A 19,335-nucleotide genomic window follows, 5' to 3' on the forward strand; every position below is an offset into this window, starting at 1 on the left:
CCTGGTCCGGGAAGTGGACAAATCCCACCACACATTAATCAGGGGTCCCGGCAGGACCTAAAGAAGGCAAAAACTCCCACTTTTCTGACGCTTCATTTTTTGCCCGTTTTTCAGGTCCGCGGCTGTCGATTTTTCGCCTTTTTTAAAGTTGTTTAAATGACACCTTCCTGGTCTGGGAAGTGGACAAAACCCACCACACATTAATCAGGGGTACCGGCAGGACCTAAAGAAGGCAAAAAATCCCACTTTTCTGACGCTTCGTTTTTTGCCCGTTTTTCAGGTCCGCGGCTGTCGATTTTTTGCCTTTTTTTAAAGTTGTTTAAATGACACCTTCCTGGTCCGGGAAGTGGACAAATCCCACCACACATTAATCAGGGGTCCCGGCAGGACCTAAAGAAGGCAAAAACTCCCACTTTTCTGACGCTTCATTTTTTGCCCGTTTTTAAGGTCCGCGGCTGTCGATTTTTCGCCTTTTTTTAAAGTTGTTTAAATGACACCTTCCTTGTCCAGGAAGTGGACAAAACCCACCACACATTAATCAGGGGTCCTGGCAGGACCAAAAGAAGGCAAAAAATCCCACTTTTCTGACGCTTCGTTTTTTGCCCGTTTTTCAGGTCCGCGGCTGTCGATTTTTCGCCTTTTTTTAAGTTGTTTAAATGACACCTTCCTGGTCCGGGAAGTGGACAAATCCCACCACACATTAATCAGGGGTGCCGGCAGGTCCTAAAGAAGGCAAAAAATCCCACCTTTCTGACACTTCGTTTTTTGCCCGTTTTTCAGGTCCGCGGCTGTCGATTTTTCGCCTTTTTTTAAAGTTGTTTAAATTACACCTTCCTGGTCCGGGAAGTGGACAAAACCCACCACACATTAATCAGGGGTCCCGGCAGGACCGAAAGAAGGCAAAAAATCCCACTTTTCTGACGCTTCGTTTTTCGCCCGTTTTTCAGGTCCGCGGCTGTCGATTTTTCGCCTTTTTTTAAAGTTGTTTAAATTACACCTTCCTGGTCCGGGAAGTGGACAAAACCCACCAAACATTAATCAGGGGTCCCGGCAGGACCTAAAGAAGGCAAAAAATCCCACTTTTCTGACGCTTCGTTTTTTGCCCGTTTTTCAGGTCCGTGGCTGTCGATTTTTTGCCTCTTTTTAAAGTTGTTTAAATGACACTAATACATATTACATAATACATATTACATACATATAATACAACACATATTTTTCCTATTTTTCTATTTTTCTTATTTTCCCCGTTTTTCCTATTTTTCCTAATTTTCCTATTTTTCCATTTTTCTATTTTTCCTATTGTTTTCTAATTTGTCTATTTTTCCTATTTTCCTATTTGTCCTGTTTTCCTTTTTTCCTATTTTTCCCAATTTCCTATTTTTCCTATTCTTCTATTTTTCCTGTTTTTCCTATTTTCCTATTTTTCCTATTTTTTCCAATTTCCTACTTTTCCTATTTTTCTATTTTTCTTATTTTCCCCGTTTTTCCTATTTTTCCTTATGTACCTATTTTCCCATATGTACCCTAATTTTCCTATTTTTCCTAATTTCCTATTTTTCCTAGTTTCCTATTTTTCTTATTTTCCCCGTTTTTCCTATTTTTCCTACTTTTTTCATTTTCCTGTTTTTCCTATTTCTCTATTTTTTCTAATTTCCTATTTTTCCTAATTTTCTATTTTTCTTACTTTTTTCTTACTTATGTCATTTTTCAGTTTTTTTCAGCTTGCTTCTAATGCACTTTTCGGGTCAAAAACACAGTGGAAACCTCACACACAACAGGGGCCCCAGAAGCACCCAAAAATGGCATGGAATGCCAGACTTTCAATTTTGTTATTTTGGACAAAAAACGTAAGGGGGGTATGTCATTTTTTTCTGTTTTTTTCAACTTGCGTCTAATGCACTTTTACTGGTCACAAAACACAAAAACAGATGGAGTTGCTCTATCATACCCAATAATCATAACCAACACCCAATAATCACACACAGTCTTTCTCTTGCTGAGATTCATCCTTTATTCTCTTCCCTCTCCTGTTGGACACACAGACTATCCCGCATCTCTGCAAGGACGCTTAGTGGATGTTTCTAGCTTTTTAAATACAGTATGTACACTATTTACTTACAGTAGCATACTTCCATGAAATCAACAAACAAAAAAAAGTTTAAAAAATATAAGATCAAATGTCTGTTTACATTCCAGTAATTATATTTCAATTCACTTAGCAAATGCATACACTCGTATGGGCAAAAGGTCATTCCATTTAAAGCAACCATATGTAAAAATTTGACTTCAAAGTGAATGAATTAGAATACAATTGATGGCACACTGACTTATAAGAAGGAGAATAGAGTCTGTGTTATTGCCACGGCAACCAAGTGTCACCTACTTTTAGTGCTTTTTATTATTGGTGGACCAGCCTGGACACCTCTTGTGTTAATATTGTGATAATATTCTTCTAATTGTGCTTTGTTGCACACTGAAATGATCTGAGATTGTTTATTTCAACTGTAGATAATTATTATATCTTTAAATATGAATATGAAGTCTGGGCTACTTTCATTGTATTTTTTTTTCTTGTTGCGTTCATTTGCTTGAGTGTCTTTCTTTGTTACGACATCATTTGCGATTCAGCGATAAAGCCGGCACACTGGCACATGCATACAAAGACAATCCCGCAAAAAAAAAACGTTTTTCTCCAACGTCCTTTCATATCTTGTCAATTTTATGCCATGCATCCATGATAAAGAAACCTCAAATGTCTTCTTTTGTTTTAAATGGACAACAAGCTCACTGATAAACACAAGAAATATTGTATACTGTCGTTTGCTATTTACAGTGTGTCTCAATTACATGTTGATTGTTTCATTCTTTGTTTTGTTTTTGTTTTTTACTTTCAATGTGCAAACCTTTAACAGGCTTGGAAATAAGTTCAGTTGTGTAAGCACGTCGGTGAAAATAAGCTTCAGCAGCATCTTTTTGTATTTCCTTTCTTACGTTTTGGCACTCGGCGGGTTCACTTCTTTGAACAAATGCTCTTGATTTGCCTCCCATATGTAAAAAGTACGCACACTAATCCAATTTCCATACACTCATCCAAATTCTAAACACTGAACAAACACCAGCGACTATATCTTGGTCAACATTCTTTAAAGCATATTTCGTGTACAATTGCGTCTCTAATAATAATAAAATAATAATAATAATGTCAAAGAAAATGCACTCCGCAGTTGTGAGGCAGTAAAACGCTGATTGGTGACATCATATTACAAATGTACGTCCGTAGACACAAGCGCCAGTAGAAGCCTGATTGCTACCAACAACTTTACATAGTGTGATGAACGTAGGGATGTTTGCCTTGGTTTTACTCTACATTCAGCCTAAAGCATCGCTGCATGAAGATGACATCACAAGAAGCATTATGTAATATTTTCAGCTACTTTGTAATGCAGGACAATTCAGTAGGAAATTGGACAAAAAGTTAAGCACTATGTGAAGTTCTGAATTGGACTCTGAATTGGACTCAAAATTTTTCATGGCTCCATGGTGAATGTAAACAAAAAAAAAACCCTCAAAAGCTAGAAACTGGCACCACAAAAAGACATTTTTAGCCCAATTGAAATATAAATACAAGAACACCATTTTGCTTCCCAAAAAAACACAAAAATACTCGAAATTTCCACTAAAATATTATATTTTAACCTAAAAAAATTATTTAAACATTCATTCATTCATTTTCTACCGCTTTTTCCTCACGAGGGTCGCGGGGGTGCTGGAGCCTATCCCAGCTGTCTTCGGGTGAGAGGCGGGGTACACCCCGGACTGGTCGCCAGCCAATCACAGGGCACATATAGACAAACAACCATTCACACTCACATTCATACCTATGGACAATTTGGAGTTGCTAATTAACCTAGCATGTTTTTGGAATGTGGGAGGAAACCGGAGTACCCGGAGAAAACCCATGCAAACTCCACACAGAGATAGCTGAGGGTGGAATTGAACTTGGGTGTCCTAGCTGTGAGGCATGCGCGCTAACCACTCGTCCACCGTGCAGCCTTGCCTTGCTTTCTTTCATTCATTCATTCATTTTCTACCGCTTTTTCCTCACGAGGGTCGCGGGGGGTGCTGGAGCCTATCCCAGCTGTCTTCGGGCAAGAGGCGGGGTACACCCCGGACTGGTCGCCAGCCAATCACAAGGCACATATAGACAAACAACCATTCACACTCACATTCATACCTATGGACAATTTGGAATCGCCAATTAACCTAGCATGTTTTTGGAATGTGGGAGGAAACCGGAGTACCCGGAGAAAACCCACGCAAACTCCACACAGAGATGTAATTGAACTCGGGTCTCCTAGCTGTGAGGCCTGCGCACTAACCACTCGCGCACCGCGCAGCCTTGCCTTGCTTTCTTTGCACCACAAAAACATTTTCCCTGTAGTTAAAGGTCATATTATCCCCCAAAGTGCATAAAAGCATATACGTATGTTTTGTTGTATAGCAACAAATTACATTTTGCCACCCAAAAATGATACTGTATATTGATTTTGATGTCAAATGCTACAAACATTTTAGTTAAAAATGATAACTTTGGCCACAAAAAAAGTTATATATTTTGCCTGGCTGCATTTATTTGTTCTTTTTGCTTATTTGGAAAGGAAAAACGCCAATATTTTTGTTCCAAAATATGGCCTACATTTACACTGCATAACATATTATTTCCCACTAAAAACATTTCCTTTTACATGAAAGCCCCCAAAGCCTAAATTTTGTCCATAATTCCTTCCAAAAACAAGAATAACATACTTTTTGAGTAACCCTAAAATACATCAAATGAGATACTTGACTTTTTGTACCAAATCCTACTAAAACGTCCAAGTGCTTTGACGAGGATGAGAACATACATACGGACTACATACGATGTGACTGATTATGTGTGACGTGATAGTGCAGCACTGTTGAGGAGATCACATGACCTCGGCAGCAAGATGTCAGGACCTCCCGGCGTTGGAGGAGGAAGGAGGCGAGGCCGAGCTCCTGTCGCTTTCTCTCTGATCGCTATCATCAGAGGACGTCTGTGCGGCCGTCGCGTTACTACAGAGGTAGAAGGGACGTTTTTTTTTGTTTTTTTTGGGGTGATTTCACCGAATGACGTGTTTAGCGTGTACTGTACCTGTCTCCGCTTTGCGTGATGAGTCTCCTGCAGGTCTCCATCTGGACGTCCAGGCCTCTCTTCATGGAGCACATCTCCATGTACTCGTGTAAGTGGCGGTTCATGTCGCTCTTGGCTGTGGCCAACTCCAGCTGGAAAAAAACTCCATTGATCAGCTGAGTATGCACTTTATGTAATCAATACCCTCTTAGGTACTGACAGTATTGATGTCTCTGTGGTGGTGGTAATCTATACAGGACTGGACCAACTTTGGGGCAGGGGGTGAACGTTCAAATGATGGTTAATTGGAGCATTTCAAATAACTAAATAACAGAATGCCAATACTTGACTGTCAGTTAGTAAACTGGCTACTTCCTGGTTAATGAAGGAAGTAAACGATAAAAGAGTGCCTGGCTCACCTCAATCTGGTCAATCGTCTCCTGGTATTCCTTCTCTCGGGACTTGAACAAACACTCTGTGTCATTTATCACTTTTTCCAAACAATCCTCCTAGTGGGGTGAAGTAAAAAAAAAAATAAGCATACTTAGATGATAAATACTGTGTAGTTTGAGGTCACATTCATTTAGTGTCAAATAGTATAACATTTATACATAATGTAAAGCAACATGCTAAACAAATGAGCAACATAAACACCAGGCCAGGGATGTCCAAAGTATTCTGAAAAAATGTATGCTTATGTATGTTTAGGTGACAAACCTTATTATTATTATTATTATTATTATTTCATTCATTCTCTACCGCTTATCCTCACAAGGGTTATTATCATTATTATTATTCATTCATTCATTCATATTCGACCGCTTTTCCTCACAAGGGTCGCAGGGGTGCTGGAGCCTATCCCAGCTGTCTTCGGGCGAGAGGCGGTGTACACCCTGGACTGGTCGCCAGCCAATCACAGGGCACATATAGACAAACAACCATTCACACTCACATTCATACCTATGGACAATTTGGAGACGCTAATTAACCTAGCATGTTTTTGGAATGTGGGAGGAAACCGGAGTACCCGGAGAAAACCCACACACACACACACACAGGGAGAACATGCAAACTCCACACAGAGATGGCCGAGGGTGGAATTGAACCATGGTCTTGTTATTATTATTATTATGATTTTTGTGCTGTGGCCCAATAAAATATGAGCTGCGGTCCACATTTGGTTCTCAGGCTGCAGTTTGGACACCCCTGCACTAGATATTTCACACAAAACTCATGATGTGCTCCTGTTTCACGGCTCCATGGTGAATGTAAACAAAATCCCTCAAAAGGTAGAAATTGGCACCACAAAAAGACATATTTTTAGCCCAATTGAAATAAGAAACATAATAAGAACACCATTTTGCTTCCTAAAAAACCCACAAAATACTCAAAATTCTCATTAAAATAATATAGTTTAACCTACAAAAATTATTTGAACAAAAAATATATATTTTCTGCACAAAAATTTGACCCACAAAACAAACAAGCAGAAACAAAAGTGATATAATTACCCCACCAAATAAAAAAAAAATTCTTAAACCCCCATGATTAATTAATTAATTCATTCATTTCTAACACTTATCCTCATGAGGGTAGCAGGGGTGCTGGAGCCTATCCCAGCGGGGTACACCCTGCACTGGTCGCCAGCCAATCACAGGGCACATATAGACAAACAACCATTCACACTCACATTCATACCTATGGACAATTTGGAGTCATCAATTAACCTAGCATGTTTTTGGAATGTGGGAGGAAACCGGAGTACCCGGAGAAAACCCACATATTTCCACTCTAAAACATTACATCATAACCTAAAAAATGACATCATAGAATGTATATTGTGCTACCTCTCCAGGTAAGTGGGCGGGGTCTGGAGGCAAGGTGCATCCTGGGAAATCCTCCCACAAAAGCAGCGTCTCCTCCGTCTCCTCCCAGGCCAGACTGTCGCAGTCGTCCTCAAACTCACACTCGCGCCTGCAGCACACGAATGCACCAAAAGTTCAAAGGTGAGTTAAGTCTCCAAAAAGTCACATGACCACTCACAGCTGGTTGAGCATCCTCTGCATCTCTTCGTTGATCTGATTGGCCGACGATCCACCATGCTGCTGCTGCTGCTGCTGCTGGTCCTCTTCCTTAGCTATGCCTGTGTCGCTCTCCGAGGTGCTGACCGTTTCTTCACCTTCGCTGCCATTTACGGACTGAGGCGTTTGTTTGCGACGCAGACTTAAAGACGACTGGTTGTTTGGAACCTGTACAGGTTTTTAGTTTAAGTCTCAAGTTCACAAATTAACAACATGGATGATGTGGTCTCCACCTGGTACATCTGGATGACATCTTCACAGTTCCTCTGCTGCGCCACATCACAAAGGCGAGCTGTGATATCAATCCTTCGGCAGATGTCCATGTCCACTTTCATAGCCTTCTCCTGGATCTTGGTGTCCAGGTCCGACAGGTCCTTTAATCAGACAGGCTTGTTTAACTCAAGTTTTATCGCCAAAGTGATGGTTCTTGATCACATGACACCATGAGAAGAGAAAAAAAATGAAGCTCACGTTGCTCATGAGGCCCTTGAAGAGAACCAGCTCGGCCTTCAGCTGCTGAACTCTGAGGGCCAGCTCGTCTTGGCAGCCTTCGCTCTCCTGCAGGTCCTGCATGACACACATAAGCCACGTTTACATGAGGAGTTTTTCTAATTCCGAATGGAATCTTTCCGAATGACTTTTCCGAAAGTAATGGTATCCATGGAAAGGAATATTCCAATCGCATGTCTACATGCGCCGCTATAATCAACCAGAATAGTCAATGGGGCATGCCCAGTAAAACGTAAACACCAATATCACGCGATACCGACTTCGAGTTTTTCCTTCACTTTTTGGAATACCTCCGTATTGCCAGTTTTTCCTTTGTCCGGTCTTGAAATTCCAAACAAAAACGAACTTTCCGCAGCAGTCCAGTGCCGATTGCTTGCCTCCATTCTTTAAAATCGAAGAACGTCTGGAGCTGCGTGTTACGTCATATCTCAGCATTCGCTGAAAGAATGCACCCGGGAACAGGAAAAGATAAAGTTCAATCTTGCTAATATTTTATAATTAAGCTCGGCACATGTTTTATATAGATATGTATTTTCTTTTTTTAAATTAAACTGGACTTGTGAATGGCGTATAGAAGGGTTTAGATTCTGTTCCACAGATGGCGCTAATGCACACGAAAGCTGCTAATAAACAACAGAAGAAGAAAAACACCACGAAGAAGAACGCAGTCTGGCAACTTTCCGATTGAGCGGGTACAAGATACCTCAATCGGATTGGGGAAAGGAATATTCCACGTCTGGGAATCCGATTATATATTCATTCGGATTGGCACTATTCTTTCGGAATGAGGCGTATACAAAGGTTACATTCTTTCCGTTTGAGCAAATAACCCGAATAAAATTGGAATATTTGGGTCCATGTATACGTAGCTAATGTTTACGTGAGACGTTTACATACACCCATCGTGTGCTTGAATGTCTTGTCTGACTGTAACTGTGTATATACAGTATAGAAATACATAAATAGACATATTGTATACACAAACAGGAAGCCCGAAAACACCAAGGCGTACACACAAGAGCTGCAAGCGCCCACATACGTATGTGCAAGCTGCAAAATTCTACATTATGCAAAAGCTTTCAGCAGTAAAATAAACCGCATGAAAACATTGTAAATACTAAATGCCTCATCGACTACTTAAGAACAGCAGTAATTGTCTTTTAACGGCGCCCCCTGTTGACTTATTCATGCACGCCTAGCACAACACAACACAACTGTGAGGTACAATATACGGTATGCAGAATTAGTAGAAGTCAAGTACCTTCTCATCAAGGCCTGCTATTTGTAAGAGAAAACCGTCGTGCTTGTGTTGTACTTTTTCATTGGCTATTTTTTTTTTGCAACACTTATTCCAAGAGGAGTAGAAAAGAATAATGAAGTACGCGGGGAAGTAAGATCCAAACACTTGTGTAACAACTTAAGATGTTTCATTCTTTTTATATAGTCACATTAAGCACTGTTAAGTCATTCTATCCCAGCCTTCATTTGTGAAAGCGTGCACACATGTGAAAGAATTCAAATACCCAAAAGACTCTTTTATTTCTATGGGAAAGTTGCAGGCTGAGTTCTTATAAAATGCACTATAGTTCTATTGTGGAGTTGCATCATCTCTTTTTTTTCTCTTGCGCAAAAAAAACTTGTAAAAAACGGATTAGTTCATAATAAATGTTTTATGATGGTCACAGTTTGACCCTGGAACAGATTATTTATATTTCCATGGTTTCCTAATTGGAACAATTGGGATTGTGCTGGATCTTTGAGGTTCGGCTAGCTTGATGTTAGTGAAGGCGTGCACACGTGCAAAAACATTCAAATTCCCCCTCAATGTGTAATGTGTGTTTTCAACGCTACAAGACTCTATGCCTTGTCATTTCCTGGTTGTTGTGCTGCTTTTATTTCTATGGGAAAGTTGCAGGCCGAGTTCTTATAAAATGCACTATAGTTCTATTGTGGAGTTGCATCATCATCTCTTTTTTTTCTCTTGCGCAAAAAAAAATGCAAATACGGATTAGTTCATAATAAATGTTTTATAATGGTCACAGTTTGACCCTGGAACAGATTATTTATATTTCCATGGTTTCCTAATTGGAACAATTGGGATTGTGCTGGATCTTTGAGGTTCGGCTAGCTTGATGTTAGTGAAGGTGTGCACACGTGCAAAAACAAGTCCCCTTCAATGTGTAATGTGCGTCTTCAACGTTACAAGACTTTTTTCACTTCCTGGTTGCTGTGCGGCTTTTATTTCTGTGGGAAAGTTGCAGGCTAAGTTCTTATAAAATGCACTATAGTTCTATTGGGGAGTTGCATCATCACCTCTTTTTTTCCTCTTGCGTAAAAAAAAAACTTGTAAGACGGATTAGTTCATAATAAATGTTTTATGATGGCTACAGTTTGACCCTGGAACAGATTATTTATATTTCCATGGTTTCCTAAGGACAATTGGGATTGTACTGGATCTTTGAGGTAGTTTGATGTTTGTGAAGGTGTGCACGTATAATGTGAGTCTTCAATGTTACAAGACTCTTTTCACTTCCTGGTTGTTGTTCAGCTTTTATTTCTATGGGAAAGTTGCAGGCCGAGTTCTTATAAAATGCACTATAGTTCTATTGCGTAGTTGCATCATCACTTCTTCCGCAAAAAAGACATAAAAGACGTTTCAGTTCATAATAAATGTTTTATGATGACCGCAGTTTGACCCTGGAACAGATTATTTACATTTCCATGGTTTCCTAAGGAAAATGGGATCGTACTGGATTTTTGAGGTTGGGCTAGCGTGATGTTTGATCGGATATCCCACAATATTATCATGATATCATTTTGCCCCCCCCACACACACACACAAAAGCATGCACACCACGTCTAATATTACCTCCTGCAAGTCTGCAATCTTCTGCTGCAGGTCCATTCTCATTGTGTATTCTTCTTCCCATCTACAAAATCAAACAAATCCAAAAGGTGAAATGAGGCTAGAAGACTTTACATAAGCACGTATCTAATAATAAATCAAATATTATCAATACTTATAGCATACAAAGTAAACTATTAGGATTATTATTATTATTGTATATGTGTAATGGGCTTCTTCCGCACCAAACTCAGCCAAACATGCCTTTATAGACTTTGCTTTGGGCAGTGGGAACAGAAAAGGGCCTTCCTCAAATTGTTCCCACCACGGTGTACATGTACAGGTCTTCACAATGCCACGCTTAAACGACAAATAAAGATTCAGGGCTTGTAGCCGGGCTCATAAATTGTTTGTTTGAATAAAAAGTGCACCACTGTGATGCCATTAATCCTAACTTTTAATTCATTTAAAAGCCCGAGCGCCCTCTGCGATGCTTTGTGTGTGTGTGTGTGTGTGTGTGTGATTCACACTCACACTGCAGACCTGCTGCATCATCTCATTAAGGATGCACATTTTTTTTTGTAACTACTGCGACACATGGAGATCTTGAGGTGCATCGCCATCATTCCAGAAAACACGAGATGTAACGTTTGCAGAATACAGAGGAGTTTCGCAACCTTTCGTAAGGAAGGCCACCCTCCCACCACCACACAGCACACTCTTTCTAGCGACTTGCAGTGCATGGTGCATTGCAGATATGGAGAGGAGTGACAGAGGGGGAAGGTGCGTTCACTGTGTGTGCGGTTAAATAATCTCAAATAAACAGGAACAAAAACGTCCTTTTGGTGGTCTGTACAGAGGTCATAGTAGCTGGGTTGCCAGACGTCACTTGGGAGAAAAAAGGCTCATCACATGAAGGTTATTTGAAGCCAGACAGACATGAAGGCACCCATGCCTTTAAAGACTCCCATCGCGCACTCTTCCTATGACATTGAATGCACCGTTCAAACATTCAAACTGAAAGGATGTTTTAGTGACTGGTGTGGTATTCGGGAACGATGGCACCTCAAAAAAAACAAAGTGGAATGAAAACCCGAAAAAAATGTACAGTGAAGAGACACAGTCTTGAAATCTTAATCAGGGAATTAAACTGGCAACCTTCTGACCTCCGAATGTATCGTAAATGCTGTTCAATGCCTCATTTCCTACCTGTCAACTTGGGACAAAACTAAGTAAAAAAAGCAGTCATTGACCAGTCTACATGTCAATCATCAGCAACAATTTGCGTGCTACCTCCATTACATAATCCGACGTCTAGCATTTTGTGTGTGCACACAAAATGTCCGTGTGACACAGAGTCAAATGATTCTGTGACTTTAGAGTACATCCAATTTGTGATGTGTTCAATGGCACTATTCCTACTTTTCTCCAATGCTGCATTTCATTCATTCATTCATTCATTTTCTACCGCTTTTCCTCACGAGGGTCGCGGTGGGTGCTGGAGCCTATCCCAGCTGTCTTCGTGCGAGAGGCGGGGTACACCCTGAACTGGTCGCCAGCCAATCACAGGGCACATATAGACAAACAACCATTCACACTCACATTCATACCTATGGACAATTTGGAGTCGCCAATTAACCTAGCATGTTTTTGGAATGTGGGAGGAAACCGGAGTACCCGGAGAAAACCCACGCATGCACGGGGAGAACATTCAAACAGAGATGGCCGAGGGTGGAATTGAACCCTTGGTCTCCTAGCTGTGAGGTCTGCGCGCTAGCCACTCGAACGCCATGACGCCCCCCCCAATGCTGCATTTAAACAGTCAAATAAGGAACGAACCAATCAGCATCCTTATAGAAGACACGTAAACAATGACATCCTCAAGTGATTGACAAGGGTGCTGCCCAATGAGCGGTTTTATCGGAATTAAAGCATAAAGCATGTTGGTGAGAGGCAATAAAACTGCAACAAATCTCTAACTTGTGTACCTTAAATGTTCTATTAACCACTAAATATGCTACATGCTTATATATATTGTATATTATATATATATATATGTATATATATATGTATATATATATATATATATATATATATATATATATATATAAGATATCACTATAGAATATTCAGGCCACTCCCCTACAGGCCCAAAGCTCCAATGTGACTAATCTTCACATGATTGACCTTCATTCTTCCTTATATATTTAGAAAGCCGTTAATCTAGTGGGTATATTTCTAGCAGCAGCACCTGCCTCTGCCGCAGGACCAGGTCAGAGCGGGTGGCATTTTTGCTGAGTCAGCAAGAACCAACTGTGGAAAAACAGGTCAATAAAGTGGATTCATTCCATTTACCTGCGTTTATACTCATCCCGCTCCCGCTTGACTTTAGCCAGGACGTTGTAGAGCGCTCGGATTTCAGGAGTGATGGTGTCGATCTGGACCCCGACTCCATCCGGGTGCACCCAGGACACCCCCGGACTGGTGAGACGCTCTGTTCCATATCTGCGAGTGGGGTTGTAGGACCAGATGGTGCCCGGGAGGAAGCGTGGAGCAGATGTGATGTTGCGGCCTGGTCCTGTTGTTCTGGATCCTGGGGAGTCCACTGAAGGTGACGCCTGGCTGATGGTGATAGCTGGGTTACAAGTGGCGTTGGTTTGGGTGGAATTGTCAGGTGCTTGGAGGGAGGGTGGGAATAAAGTGGTTGGCCTCCTGGCTGAGTTGTTGGTGTTGTGGAAAGGTAGCGATCCAGGTCTGAGCGGGATGGCTCCGACAAAACCCGTCTGCACTCCGGCATCTTGGGTGTGTGGCCTGGCCTCGCCGCATCCCTTGTTGACCTCCAAGGCCTGCTGAAGCTGCTTCTCCAGAACCTTATTCCGGCGTTCCAGCTCGTGCACTTTAGCCAGGAAGCATCTGAATCTCAGGTTCAAGGTCTTGAGGACGCTGATGTTGGAGCCCAGGTCGTTTCTGAGAGCCATTGCTGCTGGAGGATGGTGCACAGTCTGGTGGTGGTGGAGGTGGTGGTGAGGGGGGTAGTGGTGGAGGTAAGGGGAGCTCTGTGAGGGGAACTCGGGACCCGGATGATCAGGCCCTCCTGGTCCGGGGAGATCGCCAAGGAGAAAAGACGCCGGATCCGAAGCACCGAAAACGGCGTCCGGGAGGAGGCCCGAGGGGGATTCGAGAGGTTGTCCTGCTGCTTGGCTCGGCTGCGGATGTTGTTGGAGATGTGTGGTGGCCCCCAACAATGGATTCATGCTATGGTATGGAAAACTAAATCGCTGCAGATCTGGCATGAACACGGACGGCGAATGTCTCTCCAATGCAGAATAAAACAATACAATGTTTCCCTTCTTATATAAGCGCCTCTGAATTAAGACTCAAAAGCTTTAAGGTCTTAGCTGTGACCGTCCGGAAGGAGAGCGCAAAAGCAGCTAAATTATTCACAAAATGAACACCGACAAACGAAGACGAATCGCAGCGATAGCTCATCCGCGTCTGGGGTGGAGGTTTTAGGCAAACAAAGCGGAGGGAAAGCGGATGAATGGAGCATAAATCCGATGTCTCTTCGTACCTCTGGTTGTGGCAACAAGATGTGACCGCAGGACAAGTGCTGCCAGGCTTACCGTAATGACGCCACCAGAAGAGCAGCTGGAGTTTTAACCCTTTCATTTCCGCACTGCACAAAACCCATACAGAAACCACATATTCTCTAGAAACTCTAATTCTACAATATAATCCACATGGATGCTTACGGGCGCTACAGAAGAGCTAAAATAAAACGGAGAACAATTAGAATGGGTATTAAGGTAACATCAGAAAGCACAGCAAGTGTCCGATATTATGCAACTGTAGTGCCCTCTAGTGGCTGCAGACGATATAGGAAATTACAGCACAGGAGCCTGCAGGGCGCTGTTATGACACAATTCCCCAAATATATACAGTTAAATACACACCACTGTGCAAATATATTTGCATTATCAAGGAAAATGTTCCAAAAAAAAGAAAAATTCGCAAGAATTTCTTCCAGCATTATTATTTACAATTAATTCATTTTAAAATGTAATAAAAATACATCAACCATAAACCAGGAAGTGGTCATCTACTGATGTGCCTGATGTTCATGAACACAACGCAAGAGGCTGTGAATCTCACAAAGAGGACTTTTATTTCTCCGCCGACTGCAGCAGATGTGCAGGATCAGACACTAAACACCTTCACTTCTCACAAGAGCAGAACAGGGAAATTCAGACAAGAATTGGTCATCAATTTAAATATTTTGCAATCTATGGAGAGGTGTGTGTGTGTATGTATGTGGGGGGTGGTGGGTCTCTCCCCAGGCAGCGGGGTATTGTCTAGTAAACAAGGCAGTCTTCCACCTGTACACGACAAAATGTCATCGTACAGATGGAATTCTGACATGGAGAATGTGGCAAAGTGATGTGGTGACAGTTTACTCCTTGGCGGCCATGTGGGCCATCAAGTCGCACACACGGTTGCTGTAGCCAAACTCATTGTCGTACCTGGGAACAAAACATCGCCATTAGTAAAAAAGGAGATAAAGTATCAATCTGATAAAACACACCATGACACCAGCTTGACAAAGTGGTCATTGAGGGCGATGCCAGCGCCAGCATCAAAGATGGAGGAGTGGGTGTCACCGTTGAAGTCTGTGGACACCACCTGCGAAAGGATAGCATGGCATGTTCAGTGTCAAATAAGTCAGGGACTAACTGGTGTGACAAGTGCGGACCTGGTGCTCTGTGTATCCCAGAATGCCCTTCATGGGGCCCTCGGAGGCGGCCTTCACCACCTTCTTGATGTCATCGTATTTGGCCTGCACAGAAAAAAGTAGGTCAATTGCTATTTAGTGAATAAACAGTGATAAATATAATTTCCTTGCAGTTTGCTGGCAAGTTCAGCTTTTATACTCAATGCCAAAAAAAAAACAAAAAAACAAACAGTTCACTCACTGGTTTCTCCAGACGCACGGTCAGGTCGACTACAGACACGTTGGGGGTGGGGACACGGAAGGCCATGCCGGTCAGCTTGCTACCAACATGGACACATTCGAGTCAAATCCCATTCTTGGGAATAACTGCTAAAAAAAAATTTTAATTTGTTGCGACACCCACCCGTTGAGCTCGGGGATGACCTTGCCAACAGCTTTGGCTGCGCCGGTCGAAGCGGGGATGATGTTCTGGCTGGCACCGCGGCCGTCCCTCCACAGCTTGCCTGAGGGTCCGTCCACAGTCTTCTGGGTGGCGGTGATGGCGTGAACAGTGCTCTGATTGGGGTACAAAAAGCCATTATTTAGATTTAAGTTGATATGCAGGTGATTTATACGTTTGAATCCTCACCATCAAGCCCTCAATAATGCCAAAGTTGTCATGGATGACCTTGGCCAGGGGGGCCAGGCAGTTTGTTGTGCAGGAAGCGTTGCTATGGGACAGGAAAACGGTTTTAAGAATAGACTCCTAAATAAAAACTAGAAATCTATCCCACAAGTGACTTACCTGACCACACTGAGGGAGTTGTCGTACTTCTCGTGGTTGACCCCCATGACGAACATGGGCGCATCAGCGCTGGGGGCGGAGATGATGACTCTCTTGGCGCCACCCTTCAAGTGAGCCTGCAAAATCGGGTATGTTTAGTTTTATTTTAGCAATATAATAAAAAGGAGCACACAGTACAGGACAGACTATACATACAGAGGCCTTCTCGATGGTGGTAAAAACACCAGTGGACTCAACCACGTACTGGGCACCAGCATCCCCCCATTTGATGTTGGTAGGGTCCCTCCTGCACAAAAAAAAAAAATTCAAGAGTCAAGTCCCTGTAACTGTAATATATCATGAGAGCCTGTTTGTGAGGTGAGAAATATACACCTGTGATAAAAAGGCTTCGCAACACATCTTAAAAAAAGTAGCCATTTTGCTTTTCGTTGACCAGTTAACCGTTAAAATGAGCGTAACGTGTCACGACTGTAGCTCATAGCTACGCGGCGTGTTACTAATGTTTGCGTCCTCAACGTTACATTGTATGTATGTAATGTATGCAAGACGTTAATTTAGCATTTTTATTACCCTTAATTTCCAGGCATATTTTTACCGTGTTGTTATTCCCTTCTCAATTATAAATTTAAATAACAGCAGGTTTCATAACTGCTTTGTGTTTCCGTCATACAGATACCAGTATTACCATTAAACCTCAACTCGAGGCCAGCATTACTTGGCAAACCCACCCACCCACCCACCCACCACACCAGATTCAATGATAGTTACAGTTTTCCAATGAACTGTTTTTTTCCATTAATTCTATATTTCCATGCATTTTTACACCCTCCATAAGAAGTTATTCTATGAACTCACTCATGGAACACGGTGATCTTGTGTCCATCGATGACCAGCTTGTCACCCTCAATCTTGACCTCACCGTGGAAGCGGCCGTGGGTGGAGTCATACTTGAACATGTAGACCTAAAGCAAAACTAAACATTTTAGTGTCGTCATTTTAAACCAAGACCCTCTATATCTATATATATCTATCTCTATATACACACACACATATATATACATACATATACATATATACACACACATATACATATATATACACATATATATACACACACATATATACATATATATATATATACACATATATATACACATATATATACACATATATACACATACATATACATATATATATATATACACATATATATACACATATACATATACATATACATATATATATATACACATACACATATACATCCTGATAGACCCACCATGTACTCCAGGTCAATGAAGGGGTCATTGATGGCCACAACTTCCACCTTCTTGGAGTGGAAAGCAGCTCTGGTCACCAGACGACCAATGCGGCCAAATCTGAAAAGGAGATAGTTCGTTGTAGTTTCAATAAGTTGGCCGCTAGGTGGCGACAGAATCACGCAGAAGCTCTAAGCACAGTTGGGACAGTCAGTATCATTACTAAAGGCAGTCAAGTGAGGGTTACCCATTTTTTTAAATTTCCATATATGCATATAAAATATTAAACTTTTACTATATAACCCTTCAGTTTCCCCTCTGAAATTTAACTACTGACAGTACAAAGGGAGCAGGTTTAACATACAAACCGCTAAAGTCTAAGCAAGTGTTGTAACTCTGATGACGACAACAACAAGCGCTGTGTTTGATCAGCAGCACTGTTACTTTTTAACTGCGGGGGGGTTCAAAATACAAGAGGGGAGGATAGCGGCCAGATAACCAAGCCAGCCAATAGAAGGTTGGAAGTTAGACAGGAAGGAAAAACAATGTCGAAACTGAGTCTTTAGCAATGCTATCAACTGAAGGTCAAAGTTCAAGTAGGATTATTAGCTTTAGTAGTGATCTTATCAGAACTAAAACACAGACAGACAGAAGGCCGTCACATTAGTGGAAGTACGGTGTCATTCCAGCATGGTAGAAGAGGTTAAAAATAGCTTGACATTTAGGAAGATTAACTTGCACCACGTATGGCAAAGATGGAATCTATGTGATATGGGAAATTAAATGTATAGTTTCTTACCCGTTGATACCGACTTTCACCATTGTGCCTGAGTTGAGGGAGTCCTCTGCAGGAAAGAAATGATAATAAATAAGCACATGCAGTGTTTTCAAATGCTGGAATACGCTCTGAATAGTTATATAGGTTAATTTTATAAAATATATAAAAATATTACAACAATAATGAAAAATTATTACAGTTTTGAATAAAACTACAAAATTAATACAATACAATGCTAATTTAAGTAGTGATCCTCATTGAACTGTTACACTTCAATGATAAATTGGTGTCCTCCCAGGTGTTTCCCAAGTTAGCTAAACAGGTAAAATCCAAGTAATAAAGTGACTTTACCGTTTGTGAGATGCCTGATTCTGCTTCGCGACTCCAGGTGAGAGTGGGAAAGAGCAAAGTTGAGCAGGCCTTTTTATCATTATCTGGATTGCAAAGCCACGCCCCCTTTGTGGTCACACCCCTTTCTGAATGTCAAGGTCAGCTGGCAACAGAACCATGTGATGTCTTGGAGACACCAGAAGCTTCCACATTGTACACACACACACACACACACACACACACACAGATATACATAATGTCTGCAATGGTTTGGTTTACACCATCGCTTGTCTGGAGGGTCCCTCTCTGACCTTCTCAGTAAACCCCCACACAGACACTCATGGGGAAAGATCATGTCTCTTTCTGCCTTACAGTGACATTTCATGTCCAAAAAACCATGACCCCTTCACCTTTTCACTTGATTCGGGAAAGATTAGCCATTAGCTTGAGTCTTTACGTATGTATGCAATTGAAATGCATGCAATGTACATAAGCAGAGGCCTTCATTGAGATTCAATATAAATGAATTCCAATGGGTTGTGTTCAAAATGCTTTGAAATACATGTAAAGCAGATATCTACTTAGTTTTAGAACCATAATACAAAGTCAATGACCTATGAAGTACAGTAGTTGCTAAGTCCCGCCCAACACCCCAGCAAAGACGTTTTGCTTGGTGAGGGTCAAAATGTTCAAAATGTACTCTGTAACTTTAGCAAACAACACATTTGGTACCAGGGTCATCACTAGGTTCTGAGGACGGGGGGGATGGGCGGATTAGCCCCCTGGAGATGCACAGGATATGAATTAATCTAGAAGACATTCAAAAAAATGCAAAAAATCTAAAAATATTCAAAAAACAAATAACGA

The 19,335-nt window shown here is 41.6% G+C and overlaps 2 protein-coding genes across 2 annotated transcripts; both read right to left on the minus strand.

Annotated features, from left to right (window-relative positions):
- Positions 1 to 4,757: 4,757 nt before the first annotated feature.
- LOC131105516 (non-homologous end joining factor IFFO1) lies at positions 4,758 to 14,230 on the minus strand. Its single transcript, XM_058053684.2, has 9 exons — positions 12,944 to 14,230; positions 10,613 to 10,673; positions 7,705 to 7,800; positions 7,467 to 7,607; positions 7,196 to 7,401; positions 7,000 to 7,126; positions 5,572 to 5,661; positions 5,174 to 5,304; positions 4,758 to 5,094 (listed from the first exon to the last, which is right to left on the minus strand). Exons 1-9 carry the CDS (start codon positions 13,879 to 13,881, stop codon positions 4,992 to 4,994), a joined length of 1,893 nt encoding a protein of 630 aa, XP_057909667.2. The 5' UTR covers positions 13,882 to 14,230; the 3' UTR covers positions 4,758 to 4,991.
- A 504-nt stretch (positions 14,231 to 14,734) lies between these two features.
- gapdh (glyceraldehyde-3-phosphate dehydrogenase) lies at positions 14,735 to 18,586 on the minus strand. The gene is made up of 12 exons (XM_058053570.2): positions 18,490 to 18,586; positions 18,160 to 18,205; positions 17,381 to 17,480; positions 16,957 to 17,063; positions 16,297 to 16,387; positions 16,102 to 16,217; positions 15,946 to 16,027; positions 15,721 to 15,872; positions 15,559 to 15,637; positions 15,339 to 15,422; positions 15,171 to 15,268; positions 14,735 to 15,108 (listed from the first exon to the last, which is right to left on the minus strand). The coding sequence occupies exons 2-12, from the start codon at positions 18,180 to 18,182 to the stop codon at positions 15,039 to 15,041; spliced, it is 1,002 nt and encodes a 333-aa protein (XP_057909553.1). The 5' UTR covers positions 18,183 to 18,205; positions 18,490 to 18,586; the 3' UTR covers positions 14,735 to 15,038.
- Between the last annotated feature and the right edge of the window lie 749 nt (positions 18,587 to 19,335).

Source organism: Doryrhamphus excisus, linkage group LG5, assembly GCF_037039965.1.
Source record: "Doryrhamphus excisus strain RoL-2023G ecotype Guam linkage group LG5, RoL_Dexc_Guam_v1.1, whole genome shotgun sequence".
NCBI lineage: Eukaryota > Metazoa > Chordata > Actinopteri > Syngnathiformes > Syngnathidae > Doryrhamphus > Doryrhamphus excisus.

What these genes read in the sequence shown, in the direction of transcription:
- gapdh (XM_058053570.2), bottom strand. Translation starts at nt 18,182, where the DNA reads ATGGTGAAAGTCGGTATCAACGG. An exon ending in AACTCCCTCAGTGTGGTCAG is followed by an intron (nt 16,028 to 16,101) that starts GTAAGTCACTTG and finishes CCTGTCCCATAG; the next exon opens with CAACGCTTCCTGCACAACAA. An exon ending in GTCATCCCCGAGCTCAACGG is followed by an intron (nt 15,638 to 15,720) that starts GTGGGTGTCGCA and finishes CCATGTTGGTAG; the next exon opens with CAAGCTGACCGGCATGGCCT.
- LOC131105516 (XM_058053684.2), bottom strand. Translation starts at nt 13,881, where the DNA reads ATGCCAGATCTGCAGCGATTTAGTTTTCCATACCATAGCATGAATCCA. An exon ending in ATGTCATCCAGATGTACCAG is followed by an intron (nt 7,402 to 7,466) that starts GTGGAGACCACA and finishes AAACCTGTACAG; the next exon opens with GTTCCAAACAACCAGTCGTC. An exon ending in CAGAGGATGCTCAACCAGCT is followed by an intron (nt 7,127 to 7,195) that starts GTGAGTGGTCAT and finishes CGTGTGCTGCAG; the next exon opens with GCGCGAGTGTGAGTTTGAGG.